Raw genomic sequence first — 24883 nt, 5'->3', positions numbered from 1 at the left:
ACCCCGAGTGACATAGTTAAGCCGATTTAATTTTCTAGTGCAGACCAGGCCAGTGTGGTTACGCTTCGAGGCGGAGGTGTAATTTCCACTTCAAGTAGATATACCCACTAGCTTTGATCCAGCTGGCATGCTAAAAATAGAAATGTAGCTGCTGTGTCACAGCTGGCGGGAGGGGCTAGCCACCCCCAGTATGATCCCAACTCAAGCTGGGAGTCCCTCTCCTGAGAATCAGGGGGCTCTGGCTGTGCAAACTATCCAGGAATAATTCTATTGAGTCCAGCTCCCACACTGGGACAGTGACCAGGGAAGGGGACTTACTAAACTCAAAGGATGAGTTCCAGTTTCCCTGGTGGGTCTGTAATAGCAGCTCCTCACTCCTGAGCCAATTGTCTTAATCTCTGCACTGTATGTATTGCCTGCCCTGGGCTCCCATCCATCCAGCTCTGCCAGTGCTCCTCAATCCAGACCCACATTCGCCTCTGCTATTCCAGCCCTGGGCTCCCCCTCAGCTCTGCCAATGCCCCTCAAACCTCCCCCACAGCCCCCCTGCAACTCTAAAATGCTGCTGATGCCCCATATTTCTACTCTTCTGCAACATCTGCTATTTCAGTTCTGGGTCTCCCTCGTGGGAAGACGCCATGTGCCATTGGTGGCAAACAATGGTATTCTTGTGCTATGCACAGACACCAGAAGGATGCCATCAAATCAAACTGATTTTCAATTGCGTCTCGAGAAGCACTTTAAGGCAGCTCTCCGGAGAGGCACACCCAAGGGAGTTCTGCTGCAAGCCAGTGCCTCTGCAGAGCCCCACCGCAAGACTGTGTGCCTTGGCATGTGGCCACAGAACCCATTTCAAAGCAGTTAGCGTGTGTGTGTGTGCGCACACGCGCGCGTGTATGCATGCTCCAGGATTCCTGCATTCTCGAACTGAAGGAGAGACAAGGCCCCTGTACTCTGTGGCCAATGTGACTTCTGCGGTGGGACCCCTGGAGTCTATATTCTGCGGTGCTCCCGTGTGGCAAACGGCATGCAGATTTGGGCAAGTCCACAGCTGCAAGTTGTGATTGAACTAAATATGCAGGTGATTGATGCAGTCGGTGAGACCTCCCTGGTGTAATCTGTTCTTCAGACCAATTATTTTGATGCTGCTCCCACATTTTCAATGTGTTGCAGATTTGTGCATTTAGGTGCAGCGTGGTACAGGGGTGGCTCTGGGGAGGCTGTTTGGAGTTATGGGAAAAGCGTGTTCTGCTGTAGTGTTCAGCAGCAAACTGCTAGTTAACTTGGTTGACGTCTCCATCGTTAGGTTTCAGCATGAACGCCCATCAAGGTGACTAAAGCAGTGCTTACTAGGCTGTTGGCAGACTCAAGTAGGCATCACTGGAGCAGTTACAGAAGCCCTTCCAAGTCCAAACTGAGCATGTGATTCAGAGATCTACATTCTTGGTCCCTCACTCACCAGCGTGTTGGGTAAGTCAGGTGTTTTCCCAAGGATTAGGGAACAGCGTCATGTCTTGTCTGAGTCACCAGCCCTGCCAGCTCCCCAAGGCAAAAGCACCTGGAGTAACAGTGACCACCTCATGGCCAGGGGACAGAAGAGTGGCCCAGCCAGAACCAGGACCCTTAGATGGCAGCTCCAGTGCCAGCTGCCCTGCATGGGGCACACAGTGGGAGGGGTGTTGTGGCGAAGGGAGCATTTCTAACACTGTGGGTGATTGCACCCCACCCCCTAGCACTGTCCTTGGCCCTCTGTGGCCCTTGTGCTGGGGCTGGACCAATCATTGTTTAGATGGGGGGTGCTTTGGGTTGAGGGGAGATGTGGAGGGGGTGCCAGAGTGCAGGCAGGGGTCACGGAGAGCAGTATTTGGGTTCAGAGCATGTAGGGGGGCACAAGAAGCCGGGTGTTGGAGGATGCAAGGATGGGGCACAGTAGGGTACATAGGGACAAGAGGGTTGTAGGTTAGAGGTGGTAGTGTGAGAGATGAGAGTTGTATAGATAGGGTGTGATGTGGGGAGGGGGTCAGGAGAGTGCATTGGGGTGTATGGCATGCAGGGACCAGTGTGGGGCACAGGTGAACCTGGGGGTACAGTATGGCATGCAGGGAAGTACCGGGGGGTGTTAAGGGTGCAGCAGAGAAGCGTGCAGGAGGCACTGGGGGGGCGCAAGAGCCGGGGGCGCCCGGGGACGCAGGAAGGACTGTGCGGGCTACCGGGGCGCAGCGCAGGTCGGTGCAGCAGGCGCCACGGCTCCGGCAGGTGGCACTGGCCGCCTCCCTTGGCCGCCTCCCCCGCTCTTCCCCCCTCCCCGGCCGGCGCCGGGCTCCGGGCTCCGCCGCCGCCGCCTCGGCGCTCTCAGTCCGCCCGTCCCGATGCTGCTGAGCGGAGCCGCTGCCGGCTCGGAGCGCGCCGGGCCCGGGCCCGGGGGGGCCCCGCAGTGCGTGGGCAGCATGGCCCGCTGGCTCCGGGAGCACCTGGGCTTCCGCAGCGCCAAGCCCGCGCCGCCCGCACCGCCCAAGCCCGACTACCGGGCGGGCCTGCCCCAGCCGCCCCCGCCGCCGGGGGGCGCCCCCGCCGCTCCGCTCTGCCCGGCCGCGGCCCAGCCCGACATCCTGGCCGCCTACAAGCTGCAGCGGGACCGGGACTTCGAGGACCCCTACACGGGGGCTGGCCCGGGGGGGCTCGCGCCCGATGCCCGCTACGGCTCGCCCAAGCACCGGCTCATCAAGGTGGACGCGGCGGAGAAGGCGCCCGAGGAGCCCGCCCCGGAGCAGGTGAGAGTCCCGCGCCCTGCCCAGGATCGCCGCGGAGTGCGGGAGCGGGGCTCGCTGGCTCGGAGCCCCCGGCTAGGGGCCCGGCTCGTGGGGGCGCGGCGCCCGTGGCTTCCCGCAGCCAGCCTGCGGTGCCCGGGGAGCGAGCCCCTCGCGGCGCCCTGCCCAGGGGCGGAGAGTCCCTGCGGCCGGGACCCCGCCCGAGCGAGCAAGCAAGCGAGCGCCCCTGGGTGACCCCGCTGCAGTGCGCGGCCGGAGGGAGCTGCGGGAAGGAGGCCGAGCTGGGGGCACGGGCTAGGCCACATGTTGCTCTGCGCGTTTGTTTACTGCGCTCCTGCTCCGCCACGGCCGGGCGGCGGGGACCCTCCACTAACTTGGCCGCCTCCCGTCAGAGACTGCAACAGCGGCAGGATTGCTTAACTCTTTGCTCGCCAGGCAGAGCAGCTCTGAAGCAAAGACCCAGGAGCTCCACCGACCTGCCAGGTGCTCCCAGCATGCCCACCCAGGGGCGCTGGAGAAGTTTGTCTAGTGGGGGTGCTAAGAGCCATTGAACCAAACTGTAAACCCTGTATATGCTGGAAACCACTTCAAGCCGGGGGGTGTGGCTACACCCCTAGTTCCAGCATCTATGTGCCTGCACTGGAGCCAGGGACACAGGTCTGTTCTGGCAGGAGCAGAGTGGGATAGGTGCCACACATGGGTAAGCCATTAATGGCTACTCGATACCGCAGCCTGGAGCTGATCTTGCACAGAGGGGTTTTGCAGATAGGAGCTCAGAGTGAGTCATTGCTTGATGACATGTGGGCTTGGTGGTTGGAAGTGATGCACGGGTCTGCCCAGAGAGGTGGGTCTGAGAAGGGATTGCAACAGCCCCTCCTTATCGGCTTAACTCCAGAGTCCCTGACCAGTCACAACTCTTCATTTTCTTTGGGGCCAGGCCTGTTTTCGCGTGGGCCCGCTGTGAGAGGGACTTGGAGCTGCCAGAGCCCCCTGTGCCTGCTATATGCTGCTGAGCGCAGCCTGGAGCACAGGAAGGTGGTGGAGGGGGCATGGCTTTGTCTCTTTCAGCTGCTGAGCTGAGGGCTGTTGCCCTGGCCGAGAGGCTTCTCCTGGCCAAGTGGGGTTCCTTTTGGCAATCTGAGAGCTGCCTTTCCACAGAGGGACACTGCCTCCCATTGTTTGAGATCTCATTAAGAGCTGTACTTGTGCCGAAATAGCTCACAGCATTATGTGTGAGCTAGGGCTGTAAGTGTCACGCCTTCCATCCATTGTCCTGACAGCAAGAACATTGCACTCAAATGTCAATAGCAGCTCCCTGTGTGAGGCAGAGGCGTCTCTGGCAGCCTCCACCACCTCCTTGCCTTAAACAGGTAGATTCCCCAGAAGTGCAAGTGTGCTGGATGAAATACAAGTGCCTTGGGCCCATGGCCTCCGGGCTTAGCGTAGTGGCAGACGAAGCCCTGATTTTGCATGTGCTGGTCCCCTTTCCCATCCCCATTGTATTCTTGTTTGTTCCCAGCAGTGCACTCAGTGCAAAGACAGGCACTGTCCCTGCCCGAGTGCTGGTTTACACCCTACAGCAGGTTCAGCGCTGCACGGTTAGCTCTGTCAGCATTATCCCATGCAGTGAGCCAAGCGGCCTGTCACACTTTGGTTTTCCTTTAATCTGTGCTTGGTAGCATAAGAGCTCCCCCCTTTCGTCTGTGTCATGCCCCATCTGCCGGTGCGGTGGGGCTGTTTGATCCTGACCAGGCGGGTGCGTTAGTGCTCTGTCCAGGCAGTGTGTCGGGCGCGAAGCGATGGACAGCTTCATTCTCTACATTGTTGGGGAGTTTGTCCTGTGTTGTACTTCATGGCATTTGTGCCAGTTCCTCAGGGATTGGAATTAGGCAGGACATCGCCACTATCCTGCCCTCTTTACTCTGACGCCTCCTACATATGCTCCCCAGCAGTGTGTTGCCACTTCCCGGAGGGCAGCCTCATCTATCTCTGATCTTGCAGGGACTGCCCGGGCACAGGGAGATGAGACTTCCATCATTTTGTCCCTGCTCTGCACCATGGGGCTCAGCAGGAGCAACAGAATAACTCTTGGGGTAACATGGGAGGGAGCAGACAGGCTGGGTGGGGGAGAAATAATCCCAGGCTGGGGAAGAGAGAACCTCAAACCCCTGGGAGGATGCAGGAGGAGACTTGCTGACACTGGCCACAGTCATGTCAGTATTTAAGAAGGGTAAATGGGCCAGGAAGCTGGGACAGCCTGCCACCAGTCTTGGGCTATGCCGTGGAACCGCTGACACGGGATTTCCGCCAGTAAACGGAACTAAAGTCAATCAGCACAGCTTCACGGGAGACAGCTTTTGTCAAATGAACTTGATATCTCCCTTTGACAGGATGACAAGTATGGTTGATAGAGGTAACTGTGTTGATGTAATAACATGCTTGGGTTTAGCACCGCATGTCATTTGGATTAAAAAGCACTCTACAAAATCCAGAGGGTGTATTTTAAATGGACTAAAACTGGCTAATTGATAGATCTCGCTAATTGTTTGTTAATGAACAATCAGCAATGAGTGGGATGTTTCTTGTGGGGCACTGCAGGGGTCTGTTCTTGGCCCAGGGCTGTTCAATTTCTTTATAAATTATCATTGCTGGGGAAGTTTGCAGAGAAACAAAGATTGGTTGGGTGGTAAATGACAGTCCCTATGACAGAGCCATCTGGATTGCTTAGTAAAGCAGGGTGCAGTCAAACGGCATGCATTATAATCCAGCCAAATGCAAGATCGTGCTTCTAGGACGAAGGAGTGCAGGCCATACCAACAGGATAGGGGACTGTATCCTGGAAAGCAGGGACTCTGGAAAAGACTTAGGGATCATTATAGATAATCAACTGAACATGAGCTCCCCATGTGAATCTGTGGGGAGAGGAGTGGATTTTTTAACAGAATACTGAGAAGAGATCACCTCTGTGTATGGCACTAGTGAGACCATTACTGGATCCTGGTTCTGGGGGCTACACTTCACAAAGAAAGTTGAAAAATTGGAGAGCGTTCAGCAAAGGATATCTGCCTTATAATGCAAGACTAAAGCACAGTCTGTCTTTTCAAAGAGAAGGATAAGAGACGATTAACTCATGGTCTATAAGCACCTGTGCGGGGAGGAGACTTTCACTAGCAGAGGGCTCTTTAATCTAGCAGCCAGAGGCAGAGAAAGGCTGGGAGTTGAAGCTAGACAATGTCAAACTGAAAATACAGTGTATATTTTTAGTGGTGAGTGCAATTGACCATGGGAGCAGGGTTGTGGTGGATTCTTGATCGCTTGATTTACAGCAGGTTTGGATGTCTGTCGCTAAAAGATCCACAGTTGCTCACCCACCGGCTGTTGAGCTTGATACAGGGTTCACTGGTTGAGGTTGTCTGGCCTCTCGATGCAGGAAGTCAGAGTGAATGATCAGAGGTGTTTCAGACTGCCGCTGTGCTCGAAGGCCAGCGCATGCAGGACTGTATCACATGACAGCATGGCTGCAGTGTTGCTCAGACTGCAGGTATCACTGCTCCCGAATCTGAGCTTTCTTTTTAATAAACTAACCCTTTTTAGTCCTGGTTGTGAAGATAATCTTGACAAGGTGCCCTGAGTACTACGTGTTCAGTAACATCTGCCTGACTTTGCAGAGAGCCTGACACAATCGTCTGAGACGGGGGAGCCACCTCATGCCTCTTGATAGTTTAAGTCTCTATCCTAAAGATGACAAATTAATTGTCAACATTATTAACTGTTTCAGTGCTGGTCATTGTAGCAGAAACATTCAGCTAAACTTCCTCCCTGATTACCCCATAACAATTGCTGCAGTGTAGTTAGGCTGTGCAGTATGAGAGAGAGAGTGTGTGTGTGTCGGGGGGGGGGGAGGTGGAGAGCCGCGGGGTAAGAAGCATTTGATTTAATATCCAAATAACATGAGGGGGGTGCTCTGCTGATTGCATTATTCACCTTCCTATTTAATTAAAACCTGACATTTTGATTTAAATGAACCTGCCACAGGCTCCCTGGCCTGGTGCCCCAGAACACTGGGGAGTCTTGTTGCAGAATGTAGGGTTCCCCTGCTTGTGGGGGTGAGAGGGGAGTCTCTGGCGATATTCTAGTCCATTTGTCTACATTTCCTGGGTAGATAAACTCAGAAACCAGCTGGAAGATTGGAGGGGAAAAGTCTCCAGCATGCATGAATGAAAATGAAATCCCGTCCTTCCCAGGCTGGTTCGTTTATTAAGCAGGAGCAGTGGCGACACCGCAGGAAAGGAGGCAGCAATGTTTCTGCTGAAAGCCCAATTTTCTCCCCACTCCGATCCGACGTTGCATGTCAGCTTCAGTTAGCAAGCTGGTGTGGCAGCCCGAGGGCTGGGACAGAGAGCCGTGTGAATTGGGGTTGTTTGGTCAAGGGGGTCCTGAAATGCAGCATAGCCCCCTTCCCTCCCCCCAGATCTGTTTTCTAAATTATAGCTGCCTGTGCTGTTTTCTTGGGGCCACATAGGGCAGCAGAAGGCAGTGCCTATGGAAGGCATTGTCTTTGCTGAGCTCCAGTGCCAGACACCAAGAACCAGCTCCAAGACCTAAACAGTGAAAAGCTGTTGACTCTGCAGGGCCAGATGGGGTTTGTAGCCACAAATAGCTCTGTGAGTGCCAGCGAGACCAGTCTTCCTCTACCAAACACCAGGAAGGTGCTCCAGCCTGGGAGCCCGGAGAAACCTTGACTCTCATCTGTACAATCACAAGCTCTTATTAACCAGAGCCTCCCATCCCTCTCTGTGTGCGACTCCTGGCATTGAAACACATGGCTAGAGCTGGCACTACGGGACTCTCGTGGGTCATTGCATATTGTGTCAGAAGCCCCAGATGTACATTTCTAAATAGAAGTCCTGTTTGAGATGTGTTCTCGGTGTGACTCCTGGGCCAGAGTCGGTCACGGGAGCCAGAAGGGGTTAGAAATGCACGAAAACAGTACCTGGATTTCAGAGACTGGGAAGCTGTAGAGTTAAGGTGATGCGCCCCCACAGCATCAGTGCTGTCCCATCCACTCTGATGGATCACAGCACCCCCACCGGCTCTTTCACTGCTGTACCCTGTCTGCAGATGAGGGCTGGGAATTAGGACCTGTACTTAGGGCTGACGAGAAATGAGAGATTCCTTCATGTCTTTGGGACGAGGGGTCCTGCCCGAATCCTACTCTCTGGAGCACAGTGTTACCAGTCACAGGAATCCCCCCACGGGGGGGGGGACCCCTCACTGGGCTTGGTCACTTGGGTACCTGTCCAGCATGGCAGCTTCTCACCAAGGCAAGACCACGGAACATGCTTTGGTGTAGTTCGATCCCCTGCACAACTGAGCCCACTGCCCAGGGCTCTGACCCAGTAGCGTAGCTAGTGGGGTGCAGGGGAAGCAGCCGCTTCCCCTCATCACATTTTTCAGAAGCGGCACCTGAGCAGGGCCGGCCACGCCTAAAAGGGCCCCGCAGCTGTCCACCCCTCCCCTAGCTCACTTCCCCCTCCTCCCCTCCCCTCCCCTGAATCAGATGTTTGCGGGAAGTCTGAAAACAAGCAGGGGCAGGCCGGCAGCAGCAGGTAAGCTGGGGGGGACGGGGACGCAAGGAGGAGGGCTCTAGGGAGGTGCGGCACGGCCCAGTCCGGCCCTGGCTGAGCGGTTCCCTCTGGCCCCGGCTGAGCGCGCCGGCCCCAGTGGCTCTGGCCTGGCTCGGGCCTCGGGACGCCAGCCCCGGTTCCGGCCGAGCGCATGGGCCCGGGCCCGGGCCTGGCCCTGTCCAAGCGGTGCCGGCCGAGCACCCCCGGCCCCGGCAGCTCCAGCCCAGCTCGGGCCCCAGGGCACTGGCCCCAGCCCCAGCAGCTCCGGCTGAGCGCGCCGGTCCGGTCCTGGCCCTGGCCAAGCGGCGCTGGCCGAGCACCCCTGGCCCCGGCGGCTCCAGCCCCAGTGGCTCCGGCCCGGCTCGGCTTGGACCCCGGGGTGCTGGTCCCGGTTTCGACCAAGCGCGCCAGTCCCAGCCCCAGCGGCTCTGTCCCGGCTCAGCTCGGGCCCCAGCGGCACCGGCCCAGTCCTGGCCCTGGCTGAGCGGCGCCAGCCGAGCACCCCTGGCCCCAATGGCTCCAGCCCAGCTCAGGCCCCAGGGCGGCGGCCCCGGTTCCCGGAACGGGGCCAGAGCCGTGCGGCTCTCCCCCCACATCCGCCATGAGGAGTCCTCTGGCCTCCCCAAAGGCTGTGCCTGCTGCTCTGCTGGGGGGAGCGGCCAGCCCCAGCTAGCCCTCGCTGCTAGCCCGCTCTGCCTGAGCCCCTGCTGGGGAGGAGGGACAGCGAGTCTGGCACTTGCTCCCAGCCTAGGAGGAGACGAGCTGGAAGGAAGCTCCCCGCCCGAGCCACGGGGACAGACCGCACCCGGCCCCCTCCCCCTGGACCGAGCCCCTCTGAGGGGGGGGAGCGCAGCATGGCTGCAGTGTGGCTGTAGGAGCAAAAGTTGGGGGCGTGGAGCGGCTGGAGGAGCCGGGGGGTGTGTGTGTGCGGAGCAGCTGGAGGAGGAGCCAAGGGGTGGGCGTGGCCAGAGGAGGAGCCAAGGGGGGGCGCCTTTTTTATGTTTGCTCCCCCTGCACTTAGGACCTGGCTATGCCACTGCTCTGACCCCCGACTCTCTTCTCTGCAGGGAGAGGCTGTAAAGCTGGATGAGACACCAGGCAAATCAGCAGGAGTAAGGGAAATGGGAAACCAGCAGGGAATGGGGCCTTGGCATGGAGCCTGTGGCCACGTGCCTCATCTCGGCTTCTCCCTGGACTGATAGGGCTTTGCCCTCTGTGCAGCAGGCAGGCTCAGATCAGTGTGACTGTAATCCTGGGTGGGGGCGGGGGTGGAGTCTGTCTTGGAATTGATGCAGTTAAGGCTCTGGGCTTTCTGTTTCTGGGAGGTATTTATCTGGCCCACGTTCTCAAAGTGTCTGAGCTGCTCACAGTCTTTATGCATTCACCTGTGTATAGCTCCACCCTGCCTCCCAAGGCTGGAGTCCCCATTTCAGAGATGGGAACTAAGACCCAGAGAGACTAAGTGACTTGCTCAAGATCATACAGGATGTCTGTGGCAGAGCTGTGAACTGAACTCAAGACTCCTGTGTCCCAGGGCAGTGCATTAATCACTGGGCCATCCTCCTTGTCTGCTGATGGAAGTGTTTCTTAGTGCCCTGGATGGTCCATGCTATGTCCTGCTCCAGGACTTTGGCTCAGAGGTGAGGGAGAGGGAACAGGAGCAGGCTGAGAAGAGCTGCTCTGGCAGATGGAGTCTGATCAGCTGGCCTGCAAGTGCAGATGAGGGCTCAGCAGAGGTGGGGTGAAGCCAGCACAGTGCTAATGGCAATGCACGACATTCGCTTGGCGAGCTGCTGCAGGGGTCGCTTGGAGCTCACTCGGGGCTTGTTTAACATCTTCGTTAAGGAGCTGACAGAGTGAGCTGCTCGCTAATGAAATCCACAGGCCTGCTGAGCAGGGAGGACAGGAAGGGACCTGAGGAGGAAGCTGGGCTGCGTGTGGGGAGCGATAATCACAAGCAGCAGGTGGGAGTGGGGCTGAGAGGCCTGGCTGAGCATGGCCAATGCAGCCGCTTGCAGTGCTGGAGCTGCAGGAAGAGGCTCAAGTGGTCTGGGAGCTGTGCCTTGGGCAGGTTGGTGAGAGCACTTTGGCAGCACTGGCTCTGCTGTGACTGCATAGGGCGCACTGTGCCACCCTGGGGGCCTTGAGCAGGAAGTGCTGGGCGGGGAGGGACAGAACATCTCAGGAGTGCAGCGTGTCACTAGCTAGTGAGTCACGCTGTGTGTCACTAGTGATGGCATGCGTGTGCAACAGCAACAGCTATGCCCATCAGCCCTTGGGTCAGGCAGCGCTTATCTTGTAACGAAAGAGGTGCCAGGGCTCAAGCAGGTTTTTTACATTGATAACTGATGCAGCAAGCCCAGAGGTGCCGGGGCTCCGAACTGTCAAGCCCAGAGGTGCCGGGGCTCCGAACTGTCAAGCCCAGTGGTGCCGGGGCTCAGCCCTGGCACAAATTAAGCACTGGAAAAGTTACTGCTCAGGATGTGCGTGGGGCCAGGGGGTTATTTCTGCAGGCAGGTCTGGCAGCCCCAGTGCTGGAGGTGGCAGACATTCGGCTGGAAGGTGTGTAGTTGGCATTGGTTATGGAGAGGCTACTTGGGCCTTCAGGAGGTCTGTGGGTAGAGGGCACCAGCCTGGCAGCCTCTCTGTGCCCAGCATGTGCTTTTCCGGGGAATGCGATAGCTCGCCCACTCTGCCTGGTAAGCTGGGTGCAGTTTCCTGCCCCCAGGCGAGCCGCCTCGCCTCCCTGCATAATGCAGAATTACCGGTCGGACTCTGTGCTTGTGTGGGATGCAGCCTGTCCTCCGAGCTGCAGGGCGGGCTTTACAGGCTGCTTCCTGCTCTGCAGCTCGAAGCAGGACCTCACCCTCCCTCAGCTCTGCATGGCCTGCCAGAGACATCTTCCATGCAGTGGGGAGGGGGAGCAGGGGACCTGGCTCAGCCCTGCTCCAGTAACCGGTGGAGATTTCTCTCAGAAACACCCTCGCTCTCGGCTTTTGAGATGTTGGCTTCATGCGGCCTTTGGGATGCTGGCTTCTGGGGTGCTTGCTGGGCTGCTGACAGCAATTGCCCTGGTAGGCTGTGAATAGCAGCTTGGCTCTTTAGTGCTGCCCACAGGGAATGACTCTGCCTGGTGCTGGGGGAGGGCATTCTTCGCAAGGAGATGTCTGTGGTGGTGCTGGGCATGTCAGGAGGATCCTGGGTATCCTCTGGCCCATGGTGTGATGCTGCCAGTGGGGGGCACACAAGAGAGAGGTTCTGGGAGCGGTGCGGCAGGTTGCTGTCTGCAGGGGCAGGTTTATCCTGCTTGTCTTTAGCCTCGCCCCTCTGAGGATCTCAAAGTGCATTGCAAGCATTCCTGTGTTCTCTTCGTGCTGTGGGGCCAGTGTCATGGGCCCCTTTATACAGATGAGGAAACTGAGGCACAAAGGAGTGAAGTGCTGCATCCAGGGTCACACGGTGAGTCGCTGGCACAAGTGGGGATAGCACCAGGAGTCCTGACTCCTCCTAGCATTGGGCTATTCTGTTTCCCTTGATGGCTTGTGATCTGGTGGCTCTGTGGGAGAAGCTATGTCTTGAAACCACTGCCCCCCACCCTGAGCACTGGGGATGCCTGCCCTCGGGGAGTGGGGCCCTCCCAGTTTTGTCTCCACTAGACCTATTTCTGAGGGGACTCCTCTGGGGCAGCTCCCTGGAGGTAGCGAAGGTGGGAACATTCTTGTAGATAAGGGGCTGATATCTCTCACACTGCGTTGTGCAGACTGGTGCTGAGCAGGCTTAGAGCGCGCTCTGACGGCTGCTGGAGCCTTGTCTGCACTAGGGCTCTGGTGCTGGGGGGCTGGGTACATGTCCCCCTCTGTTCTTGGCTTGGAGCTGAGCTCACTACAGTGCTGCTCCCTTTCTGCCCCTTCTGGGGAGCGTGGCTGGCTGGATTTGCCCTGGTCACCTTGCTGAGCTCAGCCCCTAGCAGAGGGGCCAGGATTGGTCCTGGAGCTATGCAGAGAGGGAGGGGGACAAGGGTCTCTGGCTGTCTGGTCTGTCTCTCTTGCGCTGCCCTGGGCCCGTGGGTGCCACAGGTGAGCAGCTGGGGCAAGGCCCAGCTGTGCAGGGACCCTTGTGGCTGGGTGTGCTGTGTAGGACCCGCCCAGGGAAGACCCAGGCCCAGTTATAGGGACCTGCCAGGCCATTACTCCCATTGCACCCTTACCTGCTTCTATGGGCAGCTTCATTTTAACTGATAGGCTCATGCGACTTCATCAGCCAATAGCTGAGCCCCACCTGTGACCCAAGCTCTGTTGGCTTGTGGTGATGGTACCAGGGCAATGCTCCCCGGCACCCTTCTGCTCTAGAAGCCGCGTTGCGTGGAAAAGCCGGCCTCCGGCCTCCTTCACAGCTGAGCTTTACCTGCCCCCAAAGCGAAAAGCTGCAGTTCCTACGGCTCCCTGAGCATGTGTACACTACGTGATCGTACAGCACACGCAGGAACACTAGCTGCTCCAGGGGGACCGCTGCTAGAGACATGGCCTTCGGAGCAGACAGCAGCTTGGGCTTGCGTTTCCCCAGCTCTGAAAAGCTCAGCGGCTTCTCTTCCGACTTGCCTCTGCGGCTCCCCTTTGGGCTAAGGCTGACAGTAACAAATGTCAGCTCCAAAAGGGAAGTGTCAGAGATGGTTCTGAAGAGCCAAGGGCACTCTTGCCCGTTCCCCAGGGATCTAAACCTCTGGGAGTTGCTCAGTGGTTAATGCTGTGTGCTAATCCTCTGACATTACAAGTCTGACTGCCCACCCTCCTGGCCAGCATCCTTAAAACAAAATCCTGCTTTCCGTGCGAAGGGTGGCTGTATCCAGGGCTGCCTGGACTGGGCGCCAAGTGGGTGACTGTCTATCAGGGAACTGGCACGGACCTTTGGAAGTAGCAGTAGTTCTGCAGAGAGCCGGCAGTTAGGACATTTGTAGTTCAGATTCTACAGGCAACCTTACTTCTGACCTCTGCTGCTAGGACACAAAGCCCCCTACTCAAGACAGCTGCAGCCCCGTGCACCCCTGCGTGCTCTACAGCCACTGCATGCTGGCGCTCTTCCAGCCCACCCCTCCGTATCCCCTCTGTAGGCCAGACTTTCACACAAGCCACTTGTTCACAATTAATGAAATTCTTTTATTTGAATGTTTGCATAAGTTTGTATGTTGGGGTGTGTGCACAACCCTGGTGTGTGTGTGTGTGTGTGTGTTGGTAAGTGCACTGTGGTGTGCATTCAAGTATGATGTGTGTTGAATGTGGTGTGTGTGTGTGCACATTAGGGTGCTACAGTATATATGCATCTGTGTGTTTGGTTGGATTGCGCCTGTAACCCCTGGTGAACGCATGGTCCACGTCTTGCTCGGTGCCGATCCGCACAGGATGTGAGTTATTAAAGCCCCAGCTAAGGAGACCAGTTCTCCATCTCAAGTTGTAGCAGCTCTGGAGGTTCCTAGTTCAATTCCCAGGTATTGACGAAAATAGTGCACAAACCAGTCTGCTTGTGTGCGTTGGGGTGACGAGATGTGTGCGTTGTCATGTGCACAGGCCTGGTGTGTGTGTGTGTGTGGTAGTGTGAGCCTGTGCATTTGTGTCATGGTGTGTGTGTGTGTGAAATACACATTTAATGTTCAGTCTCGTCTCTCTGTCTGGTTTGGTTTGTTCTTGCACACAGTGAATGTAAGTACCCGAGCAAGATTAGGCTGCCTGTTGTGCTAACGGAGCTGAGCACGCACACGTTTATACACCCTAACAGACTGAGTGTTGTTTCGAAAGCGCCTAATGACATAAGAGCCCAGCTACAGATCCCGTGGGACCCTGCGGGCTTGTCTGCATGTGGGGCTGTCCTGGAAGAGCCGGTGTGCTTTAAGCCCACCCCCGGCCTTAATACCAATGAACGTTCCAGTGTTGACAAGCCTGAGACCCAAGGGGGCTCTGTGGAGAGTGGGCATCACCTTCTTGGTCCTGTCTTCATCAGGGAGGAGCAAATCCTGTGCACCGCCCAGAGTCCGGTGCTCTCCCCGCTTGGCTGGGAGCCAGATTGGGGTGAGGAAATCACGTCTCTCTTGTGCGGTTTTGAGCAGCGCCCACGTCCCCACCGCTGGATAACTGTCCTGGCATGGCTGCAGACAGCTGACCCGGGGCCAGCCCTGTCTCTCAGCCCAGGAGCGCTGTGACCGGGCCAGCTCTGAGCACGCTCCCCGAATAGTAAAAAGAACAGGAGTACTTGTGGCACCTTAGAGACTAACAAGTTTATTAGAGCATAAGCTTTCGTGGACTACAGCCCACTTCTTCGGATGCATATAGAGTGAAACATATATTGAGGATAATATATATATATATATATATATATATATATATATATATATACAGAGAGCATGAACAGGTGGGAGTTGTCTTACCAACTCTGAGAGGCCAGTTAAGTAAGAGAATAGTGGCAGGGCTGGGCTCAGAGAGGAACCATGTGTTGGGGAAGGGCTGGGCTTTTGCAAGCTCCTGCAGAGCCTCCGCAGCATGCTCCGAAGCATGGGAGCTTCTCGGGCCGAGACAGCGTCCCAGCACCAACAGGAGCTGAGCAGCATGCCACCACGTACCAGTAACAGGAGGCAGTCGTGTGCGGCTGCCACTTGGGAGCCGAGCTATCTGGACCTCCGCCCTCCTGTGCGGCTAGTCAGTGGAGTGACAGCCCCACTCCGGTTCTTCATGTGTGCATGATGTCTTACATGCCAGCAGTGCTGCATGCAGGAAAGAACACCCTGCAGGGCACGAAGCCCTAGGGAAAATGCCAGTTTTGCAGTTGTCCAGACAATCTTCCTTTGACCCCCGTGTGTGTCAGAGTTGTGATATGGTCTGTAACTGGCGGGACCCTTGCCTCATCCAGCACACAGGATGGGTGGGGCTCAAGGAATGGGGCTAAAGCTCAGGATTTCTTTGGTTCCTTGACATGTGATGTGAGGCCCCTGCTTTGTGTACTGCACCCCCTGCAAACCCCGCATAGAATGGGGGATTGTCCTCCATTGTCTCCTGGGCTTCTCTGGGTTGCTGCTCATCTGTGCAGGATCGGAGCAGCTCAGGTGTCAATGGATGTAACTTCTCAACACCCGTGTGTGTGTGTGTGTGTGTGTGGGCACGCGCGTGTGCACGGAGGGGGGTGGATTTGGGTTCCTCCAGATGGGACACTTGCAGATGGAGATTCAGGTGCATGTTTTCACTACATTTCACTACACTCAGTGACTGAGTACCCAACAGGTGGCATTGAGGGCCTGGTGTGTCAGAGCAGTAAGCAGTTCCTCACCCTATACAGACAGAGGCTAATTAACCCTCATCCTCAGAGGCAGGTGAGGAAGGGCCATCTTCATTTGACAGAGGGGGTGCGGACAGATAGGCAAAGTCAAGTGCGTGAAGCCATGGTATAGGCCAGTGAGAGGCAGGATTTGAACTTGGGGCCTCCTGATTCCAAGCTCTGTGCTCGTTCCTGCAGACCCCCCCCCCCCCAGGTGACTTGAGTTGGATGCCCATAAATGAGGCACACACAACCAGGGGCACCAGAACAGGGGGAACCAGGGGGCCATGTCCCCCCACACACTTTTACCGGCCATAAGAGCGAGCGACGCAGGGGAGGGGGCAGAGCGGAGTGAGTGGAGGGAAGGGTCTTGGGGGGAAGAGGTGGCATGGGTGCAGGGCCTCTGGGGAAGGGGTGATGCTAGGGTGGGAGCTTAGGGAGAAGGGGCAGCACACAAGCGGGGTCTCAGGGCAGTGCAAGGGTGGGCCTCAGGGGAAGGGGTGGTGTGCGGGGTGGGGCCACAGTTCGGGTGCCAGTGGCCCCCCACTTTTAGGGACCTTCTGCCACTCCTGCACATAACTATTCATCACCCGTGAAAAGTTTGGTGCAAGTGACTTGCCCAGCGTAACACAGGAGCTCTGTGGCAGAGGCAGGGATGGAATCCAGTTCTCATTAGCATTCATCTGCCACAGCCATGAGGCCATCCTTTCTCATCTTCAACCCCGCACTTTGTTCACTACACGCCTTCCAACTTCTGCAACAGACGTGGCAGGGGTCCTACAGGACACAGCCTCCTTCACGACACAGCCCTGATTCATCCCCACAGCAGCTCCAGCCTGCGTAGTGAATGAGGCAGGGGGCCTCTGCAAAGAATAGTCTGTGATCATGTAATTAGAGGCTGTCATAATGCATGCAAGCAAGGATTTGAATTAAAGTTCAATGGGCAACCTACATTCTGGCATTTCCTAACTGCAAATGCTCGGCTTTAAATTTAAATAACTTTTTAACATAGATTTTGTGTGTAATTTCCTAGTTTAAACCTCCCCCCCCCCCCCCCCCCCAAAACCAAACCAGTTTCTGTTGCAGCTGAAATTCCTGCTCCCATCAGTAAGGCTGGTCCTTCTGGACCTTCAGCATAGACTTCTTACCACTGGAGATACAGCACTAACTCCAGTAGCTGGCTGCAGGAGTAGTCTGTTATCCTCTGTGGATCAGCCACTCTGAGAAGATGCACAACACATTGACTGGATTACATCTGCACAAGTAGCCCTCCTTTACAGGCAGCATAGCCCCACACTTAGATTTGGCAGATGTGTCTGAGACACAGGGTGGCTAAGCTGTAGAGAGTGGGGCTGCCGTGTTAGACTCCTGGATTCTATTCCCAGCTTGGTAACTGCTCAGTGGGGTATGAACTCTTTGCTCAATTATTAGGGTTGTGAAGCGCTCTGGAGGTGCTCTGTGCAGCTCAGTGACAGTGTGTGTGCACAGGTGTGCATGTGTGTGTGTGCAGGGTTAATAGAGCCCAAGGGTTTTGGCAGCAAGCCGTGTCCAAGCTAGAGCGAGCACAGTGCAGATGAGAAATGATTATTTTCAGCAGCTGGTAACTCAGCCCAATCTGCTTGGATTTAGGTGGGCTCAGTAAATGGCACCTCCCTGACCCCAGGGCTATCCCTCTGCTGAATTTCACAGCCCTGGTGCAAGCCATGGAGGCATCAGAGGTCTTCAAAAATACTTCCTGAGGAGTGTTTACAGTGAAAGTGTTAGACGGCCACTCCCCTGGTCACACTTAACCTCCTCAGTGACCTTGTGTGCTGTCGTGTCAATATTGACTGACTGCCCCACGGTCCGTGCGGTGGGGATGTAATTCTTTCTCCTGCTGCTGAGGGCACTGCTACAACTTTACGTTGGAGCAACAGTGTGCAGAAGGTGGGATCCGAATAGCCTTTGGGTATCAGTTGGGGATGAAGTAGAAGGGCTGGAGTGTGCCCTTGAAGGGGGTGAGGAAGCCACGGTCTTTCCTCTTATATTTGTGTCTCCCTGCTGTTGAGGTTCTGGAGGAATGGGGCATATCATGCCACAGTTGCCATGTCTGGAGATTCTGGAAGTAAACCCTGGCCCGGTGAGTGGTGCGGGGTGGAGAACTTTAGTTCTCTGGGAATTGATCCACCTTCTAGGGAAAGGGGTCTGTATAGGCTGGATGGCCTCCACTTCGGTAGAAAGGGGACCAATCTCCTCGGGGACAGGCTGGCTAGAGTAGTCAGGTGTGGGTTAAACTAATAGCAAAAGGAGAGGGTAAGAGAGGGAAGAAATGGGCACTCAGCACAAAATCGAGACTTGAGAACAAAATTAATTAAGTAACCAAAGGACACGAAGAGAGGAAATTCTTGAATTGTGTGTACACCAATGCCAGGAGCCTGGGTAACAAACAAGAGCAATTGGAATTGCTCATTTATGAGCAAAAATTCAATCGAGCTGGTATTGCTGAAACCTGGCAGGGCAATTCGCACAATTGGAATGGTAAAATCAATGGTTATAACCTATTTATGAAGGATCAAGCAGGCAAAAGGGGAGGGGGAGTGGCACTCTGTGTCAAAAATGGCATCACCGTTTCCAAGTCAGTGATAACTGGAAAGAAAACGATCTTGAATGTGTATGGATCAATGCCCTGACAGATAAAGCACAAGATGGGGTCCTGCAAGAAAGCTGATGTTGTGCCAGGGGTTTAATAGGGTAAACAGGATGACCCAGGTAACTGTTGGCCTATCAGCCTGACGCTGCTCCTGGGCAAGTTAATGGTGCGGTAGGGACTCGATTAATGATGAAATAAAGGAGGGTGATGTAATTAATGCAAATCAACATGGGTTTATGGAAAATAAATCCTGTCAAACTAACTCAATATATTTTTTTTGTAACGAGATTTGGTTGATAAAGATAAGTGTTGACGTAATAGATTGAGACTTCTGTGAGGTGTTTGACTTGGTCCCACATGACATTCTAATTAAAAAAGCTAGAACAATATCAAATTAACATGGTACACATTAAATGGATTAAAAACTGGCTAGCGAATAGGGTTCAAGACATAACTGGAAATAAGGAATTGTCATCAAACCTGTGTGTTTCTGGCGGGATCCCACAGGGATTGGTTCTTGGTCCTGTGCTATTTAACATTTTTATCAGTGACCTGGAAGAAAACACTGGTAAAGTTTGCAGATGACACAAAAACTGGGGGAGTGGTAAATAATGAAGAGGACAGGTCTCTGATTCAGAGCGATCTGGATTGCTTGGTAAACTGGGCACAAGCAACCAATGTGCGTTTTAATACAGCTAAATGTAAATGGATACATCTAGCAACAAAGAATGTTGGTCATACTTACAGAATGAAACAGACTTGGGGGTTGTGGTGGAGAATCAGCTGAACATGAGCTCCCAGTGTGACCGTGCGGTCAAAAGAACTAATGCAACCCGGGATGTATAAACGGGAATCTTGAAGTGGAGAAGTGTAGTTATTTTACCTCTGTATTTGGCACTGGTGGGACTGCTGCCGGAATGCTGAGTCCGGTTTTGGTGCCCACAATTCAAGAAGGATGTTGATGAATTGGAGAGGGTTCAGAGAAGAGCCATGACTATGATTAGTGTATTAGAAAACCTGCCTTCTAGTGATAGACTCTAGGAGCTCAATCTATTTAGTTTAACAAAGAGAAGGTTAAGGGGTAACTTGATCACAGTCTATAAGTACCTCTACAGGGAACAAATATTTGAGTGGGCCCTTCAGTCTAGTAGGGAAAAGGTCTAACACCATCCAATGGCTGGAAGTTAAAACTAGACTAATTTGGACTGGAAATATGGTGTAAATTTTTAACAGGGAGAGTAATTCTGGCCTTTGAATCTGTGTACCTCTGAGTCTCTGCTGAGGTTTGCATTTGCCAGTGACACTCGATGCTCATGATGGGTTTGAGGCTGGCGGGCCTGTTCAGAGCAGCTGTCCAGGACATCCCTGAGGAGATGGGGGTTCTGAACCTTACAGCTTTTAGGTGGGCCTGGAGCCTGCCTGCCTAGACACTGCATCCCCTCCCCCACCCTGCTCACAGCTAAGCCCCTGACCTGCCTTCCTGGCTTTCATCGTGACAATTTATTGCTAACATGAAAGGAAAGGCTTTGAACTTTCAAGAAAACAGATGTGGCTCCTCTCCCTGCTAGGAAGCTGCCTTATTGGCTGTAACTTTACTGCCACCATAAAGAGTTCTGAGATGCCGCTGTGGCCTGGGTGAGCCAAACAGCCTGAGCATCTCCCACAAAGCAAATGCAATGTCTCTGCTCTCAGAGCCCCAAGGGCGCTGGGAAACCCCAGCCCTGTGCTTCCTCCCGAAGGCTGATCAAGGAAGATTCACTCTCTAGGAGCACAGGCAGAGTGAGGGTTGTGTGTAAACGCTTGCTTCTGGGAGTGTCAGTGTTTGTCCATGCCCATCTGTGTGGCGTGCGCATATCTGTATGTTTTCATGTCCACACATATACCTGCCTGTGAGAGCGCGTGCATGTGCACATTGCAGTCGGGTATGTGATTACAGCACGGTTAGACATCTCGTGTGTGTGTGTGTGTGTGTAACAGAGGGAGGGGGATTGTGTTTGGGTCTCTGTGTATTTGCACATCTGATGTGAACGGGATGCACGTTTATAAGATATAACTCCCCACCCCTGTTACTCAGCCCTGTTTCTAGGGCTACAGGAATCGCCAGACTGGATCCGACCCGAGGTCCATCTAGCTCAGTAGCCTGCGCCAGCAACTGCAGAGGGAGTGCACCAGATGTGGGGTAACCTGCCCCCATGCTTGTCTCACTGACCCCTAATGGTGAGAGGGTGGATCAGCCTCTGCGTGTTCTTTAAGGATCCATGCTCACACATCCTGTGTGGCTGGCAGGTCTCCCCACCTCATTGTGCTAGTGATTTGGGCTTTGGCCTCCAGGAGTCAAGGTCTGACCAGCACTGTGCTTTGTCCTGCTGACTGCGAAAGAACCAGCACCATCTCAGGCCACCCCTTGTCTGTGGAGCAGATGAGGCAGGGACACGCAGGCTCCTCTGTCTGGGCACAGTTCCCACAGCCCTGGGTTCTAGGCACTGCTGAGTACCCATGGTGCTTCCTGTGCAATGGCTGGAAGCTGCTTGACTCTAGCAATTTCTAGCCTGGCTGGGGAATGAGCCTTACGGCCCATTCCTGCCCTGCCCCCATAAGCTGACTGTGGGCCCTACTCCAGCTCTGATCGTGGTGAGTCTGTGGCTATGGTCCCAGGGCCCAGCAGCTGTGGTAAATCCGGTCTCTTCTTAGTGGCAAGCTGAGCCATGGGTTTCTTCCCCGTATTACTTTGAGCTGCGTGCTGCTCAGCTCTGTGGGCTGTGCTCAGCTCTGTGCTGGTTAGCCAGCTGGGAGCCCTGCGTTTAGGAAATGGCTGTAAATAGAGCATGGCTGGGCAGGCGCTGTGCTAGGAAGTGCCGTACGCTGCTTGTTCCTAGGATGGCTTTGAGCTGCCAGAGAACAATGATAGCAAATTTCCTGCCTCCTGATGCAAGCCAGAGGCTGGCTGTTCTTGGAGAGCTAGCTCAGCTTGCTGGCAGAGGGCCAGACTGGATTGATTTAAATCATCATTTCCATTTGTGCGTCAGTTACTTGTATAAAGTTATTTTCTAAAGAACGGTGCATGCTCATTGGTTGCTATAACTATCGAAATGTGTTGACTTACAGCGAAATAGAGCCTTTATGCTGGATTTGGTACAGCTTTTTACTATCTAGGAGAGTGCACTATAACTATGTACATTTATTTAAGCAATTATATAGCTTCATAATTTCATTCTTCTTAACTTTTTTAGTTAATTTTTAGTATGTTGGGAAATGGTATATGCTTATTTACTAGATAATGAACTTTTTGCTCATGATATCACATCTAGCTGTGTTAGCATGGTAACTGGAATTTAATTAAACACACAACACGGCATATAAAATGTATTTTTAAGTAAAACAATCTTCAGAGTTTTGGATACATCGACTTCTCTTATCAAAACATGTTTCATGTTTACAACTAAATGATTTATGAAACAGAGGGGTTAACTGTAGTCAGTGAATTAAACTGATTAATTGAGGTCAGTCTGGGAAAATGTTCAAATATGCCAGAGTGAAAGTGACTGGAGCTTAAATTTCCTAGTCTCACCAAAATCTCTTGAAAATGAGACAGGCTGCAAAGTTATGTAGGCTGACCTATGCGCCCTATTTATGAAGCTTGACCTCAAAAGTGAGGTGTTTCCCGCTGATTATTTCTTTATATAGAAAGGCAGCTTTCAACTCAGTGTTTTCATAGAGGCTCATGGATTCGTGTTTTTATTTATTTATTTTTTTTTTATTTTTTTTTTTTATTACACGTTTTAAGAGGTTATAAGAAGTTCAGGCCGAATCATATTTTGTATTAAATTCTGATTTCATTTTAAACAGATTTATTTTTAAAAAGAAAAAATTATTAGCATTTAAATGAGAAAATAAAAAAATCTGATTTAAAAAAAAATTATTTTCTTTAAATCATTGATTTTTATTCCCCCTGCAGAGGGCCCTGTGTGCTCAGAGCCAGGAGGTGCAGGCCGCTGGAGATTTACCCTTCCCCTCTCCCTCTCCTCCCAGCAAAGTTGCTCTCAGCCCCAGAACTGACTGACTGGCCTTGGTAGCTGTGTCTGCTTGTCTCCGTCACTGGGGGAGCCGGTGATGGGCCAGGCACAAAGGAGGCTGGGAAGTGCTTGTGTCTGAGCATGGGGTGGCTCCCAAGGCAGCCGCCCCCAGGCAGATGGAGCCCCTTCCGCTCCTGAGGACTGCTGGGTGGCTCCACCTGGTCAGTCCAGCTCCCTCCATGGGGGAGAGGCTGTGTCAGGCTTCATGGTAAGTACCGCCCCAACTGCTTTGTTTCCAGTCAGGCTCTTGGAGTGCTGCAGGGCTCGGGGGTCAGTCACTTCCACCTTCTGGCACCCGGGTAGCCTGTGCCAGGCAGGGTGTTTGCCTTGAGGCAAGGGGGCAGCTTTGAGATAAGCCTCAGCTCCTCAGGCACTCATCCTGCCCCCTCCCTCCTGGCCTGGCCCTGCCTGCTTGGCCTAGCTTCAGGCTCCCCAGTGGAGCAGCTGCTGTGGTGCCCCTGCCCCAGCCCCAGGGACCCTTGTTGCATCTGGGGTTCACAGCCTGGCTTGTGCAGGCACTGCCCAGGGCAAATAGAGCCACATGGGCATAGGCAGGAGGCACCCTGCAGTGGCGGGTGTGAGGATTGCTCTGCCTTTGACTCGCCCCTCCACTAGCGTTGAAGGCTACAGGCACCTGCCCTGCTGGGCTCCTGCAACCCCCTTTACTCTCATGCTGTCTCTGCTGTTGCTCCCAAGTGCTGTGACCCTGATGCTGACACGAAGCATCCCTCTGCTGGATGCCTGCTCACGCCCCATTCCCTGGCTTTGCTCGTGTAATGGACTGGAGTGTAAGCAGTCTGGCCTAGTAGGCACTGCTGAGCTGGTGTCCGCAAATCGAAGGTCATCACGAGATGACAGTCAGCAAGCAGGTAATTGCTAGAGCCAGGATCAATAGACAAGACTCAGGGTCAGAGTCAGGCCAGGGTCGGAGCTTGAGATCTGAAAGCAAGGTGAGGTCTGGCGTTGCTGCAGACCAGTTTGCATGGATGTGGAACCCAGGAACCAAATCCTGCAACAAACCCCCATGCCAACTTTGTCCACATATCTATTCAAGGGACAGCATCATAGGACCTAACCACATCAGCCACACCATCAGGGGCTCATTCACCTGCACATCTACCAATGTGATATGTGCCAGCAATGCCCCTCTGCCATGTACATTGGCCAAACCAGACAGACTCTGCGCAAAAGAATAAATGGACACAAATCTGACATCAGGAATTATAACATTAAAAAAACAGTAGGAGAATACTTCAGTCTCCCTGGGCACTCAATAACAGACCTAAAAGTGGCAATTCTTCAACAAAAAAACTTCAAAAACAGATTCCAACGTGAAACTGCAGAACTGGAATTAATTTTCAAACTGGACACCATCACATATGTCTGAATAATAAAGATTGGGAGTGGTTGGATCATTACAAAACCTAAACCTAATTTCCCCCTACTGTTACTCACACCTTCTTGTCAACTGTTTGAAATGGGCCACTCTCATTACCACTACAAAAGTTATTTTTCCTCCCTTGATATCCTACTGTTAACTGAATTGTCTCATTAGACTGACCTTACACGTGGTAAAGCAACTTCCATCTTTTCATGTGCTATACCTGCTCCTGTATTTTCCACTCCATGCATCTGAAGAAGTGGGTTCTAGCCCACAAAAGCTTATGCCCAAATAAATTTGTTAGGCCTTGGCTACACTGGCAATTCACAGCGCTGCACTTGCTGCACTCAGGGGTGTGAATCCCCCCCCCCCCCCCCCGAGCGCAGCGAGTGCAGCGCTGTAAAGCGCCAGTATAATCAGCGCCTGCAGCGCTGCACGCTCGCTCGCAGCACTGCAAGCTATTCCCCTCGGAGAGGTGAGTACTTGCAGCGCTGCGAGAGCTCTCTCGCGCTGGCGGCGTGACTACATTCGCGCTTCACAGAGCTGCCGAGGCAGCGCTGTGAATCCGCGAGTGTAGCCAAGGCCTAAGTCTCAAGGACTCCTGGTTGTTTTTGCTGATACAGACTAACAGGGCTACCACTGGGAAACCTGTCAACTATGTATCTGTATTTCAAATGTGTTACTTTGGGTGTCAACCCCAACCAGCCCTTCAGGTACAACAATGGAAAAGCCAGACAGAGCTAATGGGCCATTAGCAGAGACAATGGACTGTGAAAAAGCTTAGTCTTCCTGTGGACACTGGAGACAGTCTAGGAGCAATGACTGCCACAGCCATGCAGACAAGTATCAGGGGGTAGCCCTGTTAGTCTGTATCTACAAAAACAACAAAGAGTCTGGTGGCACCTTAAAGACTAACAGATTTATTTGGGCATAAGCTTTCGTGAGTAAAAACCTCACTTCTTCGGATGCATAGAGTGAAAGTTACAGATGCAGGCATTATATACAGACACATGGAGAGCAGGGAGTTACTTCACAAGTGGCGAACCAGTGTTGACAAGGCCAATTCAATCAGGGTGGATGTAGTCCACTCCCAATAATAGATGAGGAGG

General features: G+C 53.9%; 1 protein-coding gene across 3 annotated transcripts in view; it reads left to right on the top strand.

The window, feature by feature from the left end:
* Positions 1 to 2340: 2340 nt before the first annotated feature.
* SHF (Src homology 2 domain containing F) overlaps positions 2341 to 24883 on the top strand; it is a 65453-nt gene continuing 42910 nt past the window's right edge. For 2 of the 3 annotated variants that reach the window (XM_054043065.1, XM_054043066.1), the window contains exon 1: positions 2341 to 2771. In XM_054043065.1, coding sequence (XP_053899040.1) covers positions 2370 to 2771 — 402 coding nt within the window. In that variant the 5' untranslated portion in view covers positions 2341 to 2369. Of the gene's footprint in view, positions 2772 to 3144; positions 3252 to 24883 lie in introns of those variants that run through there. The other variant, XM_054043067.1, reaches the window with a different exon arrangement.

The sequence above is a fragment of the Malaclemys terrapin genome, chromosome 10 (genome assembly GCF_027887155.1).
Source record: "Malaclemys terrapin pileata isolate rMalTer1 chromosome 10, rMalTer1.hap1, whole genome shotgun sequence".
Classification (NCBI taxonomy): Eukaryota; Metazoa; Chordata; order Testudines; family Emydidae; genus Malaclemys; species Malaclemys terrapin.
Note: the sequence above shows the minus strand (reverse complement) of the source record. Positions and strands in the feature narration are given on the sequence as shown.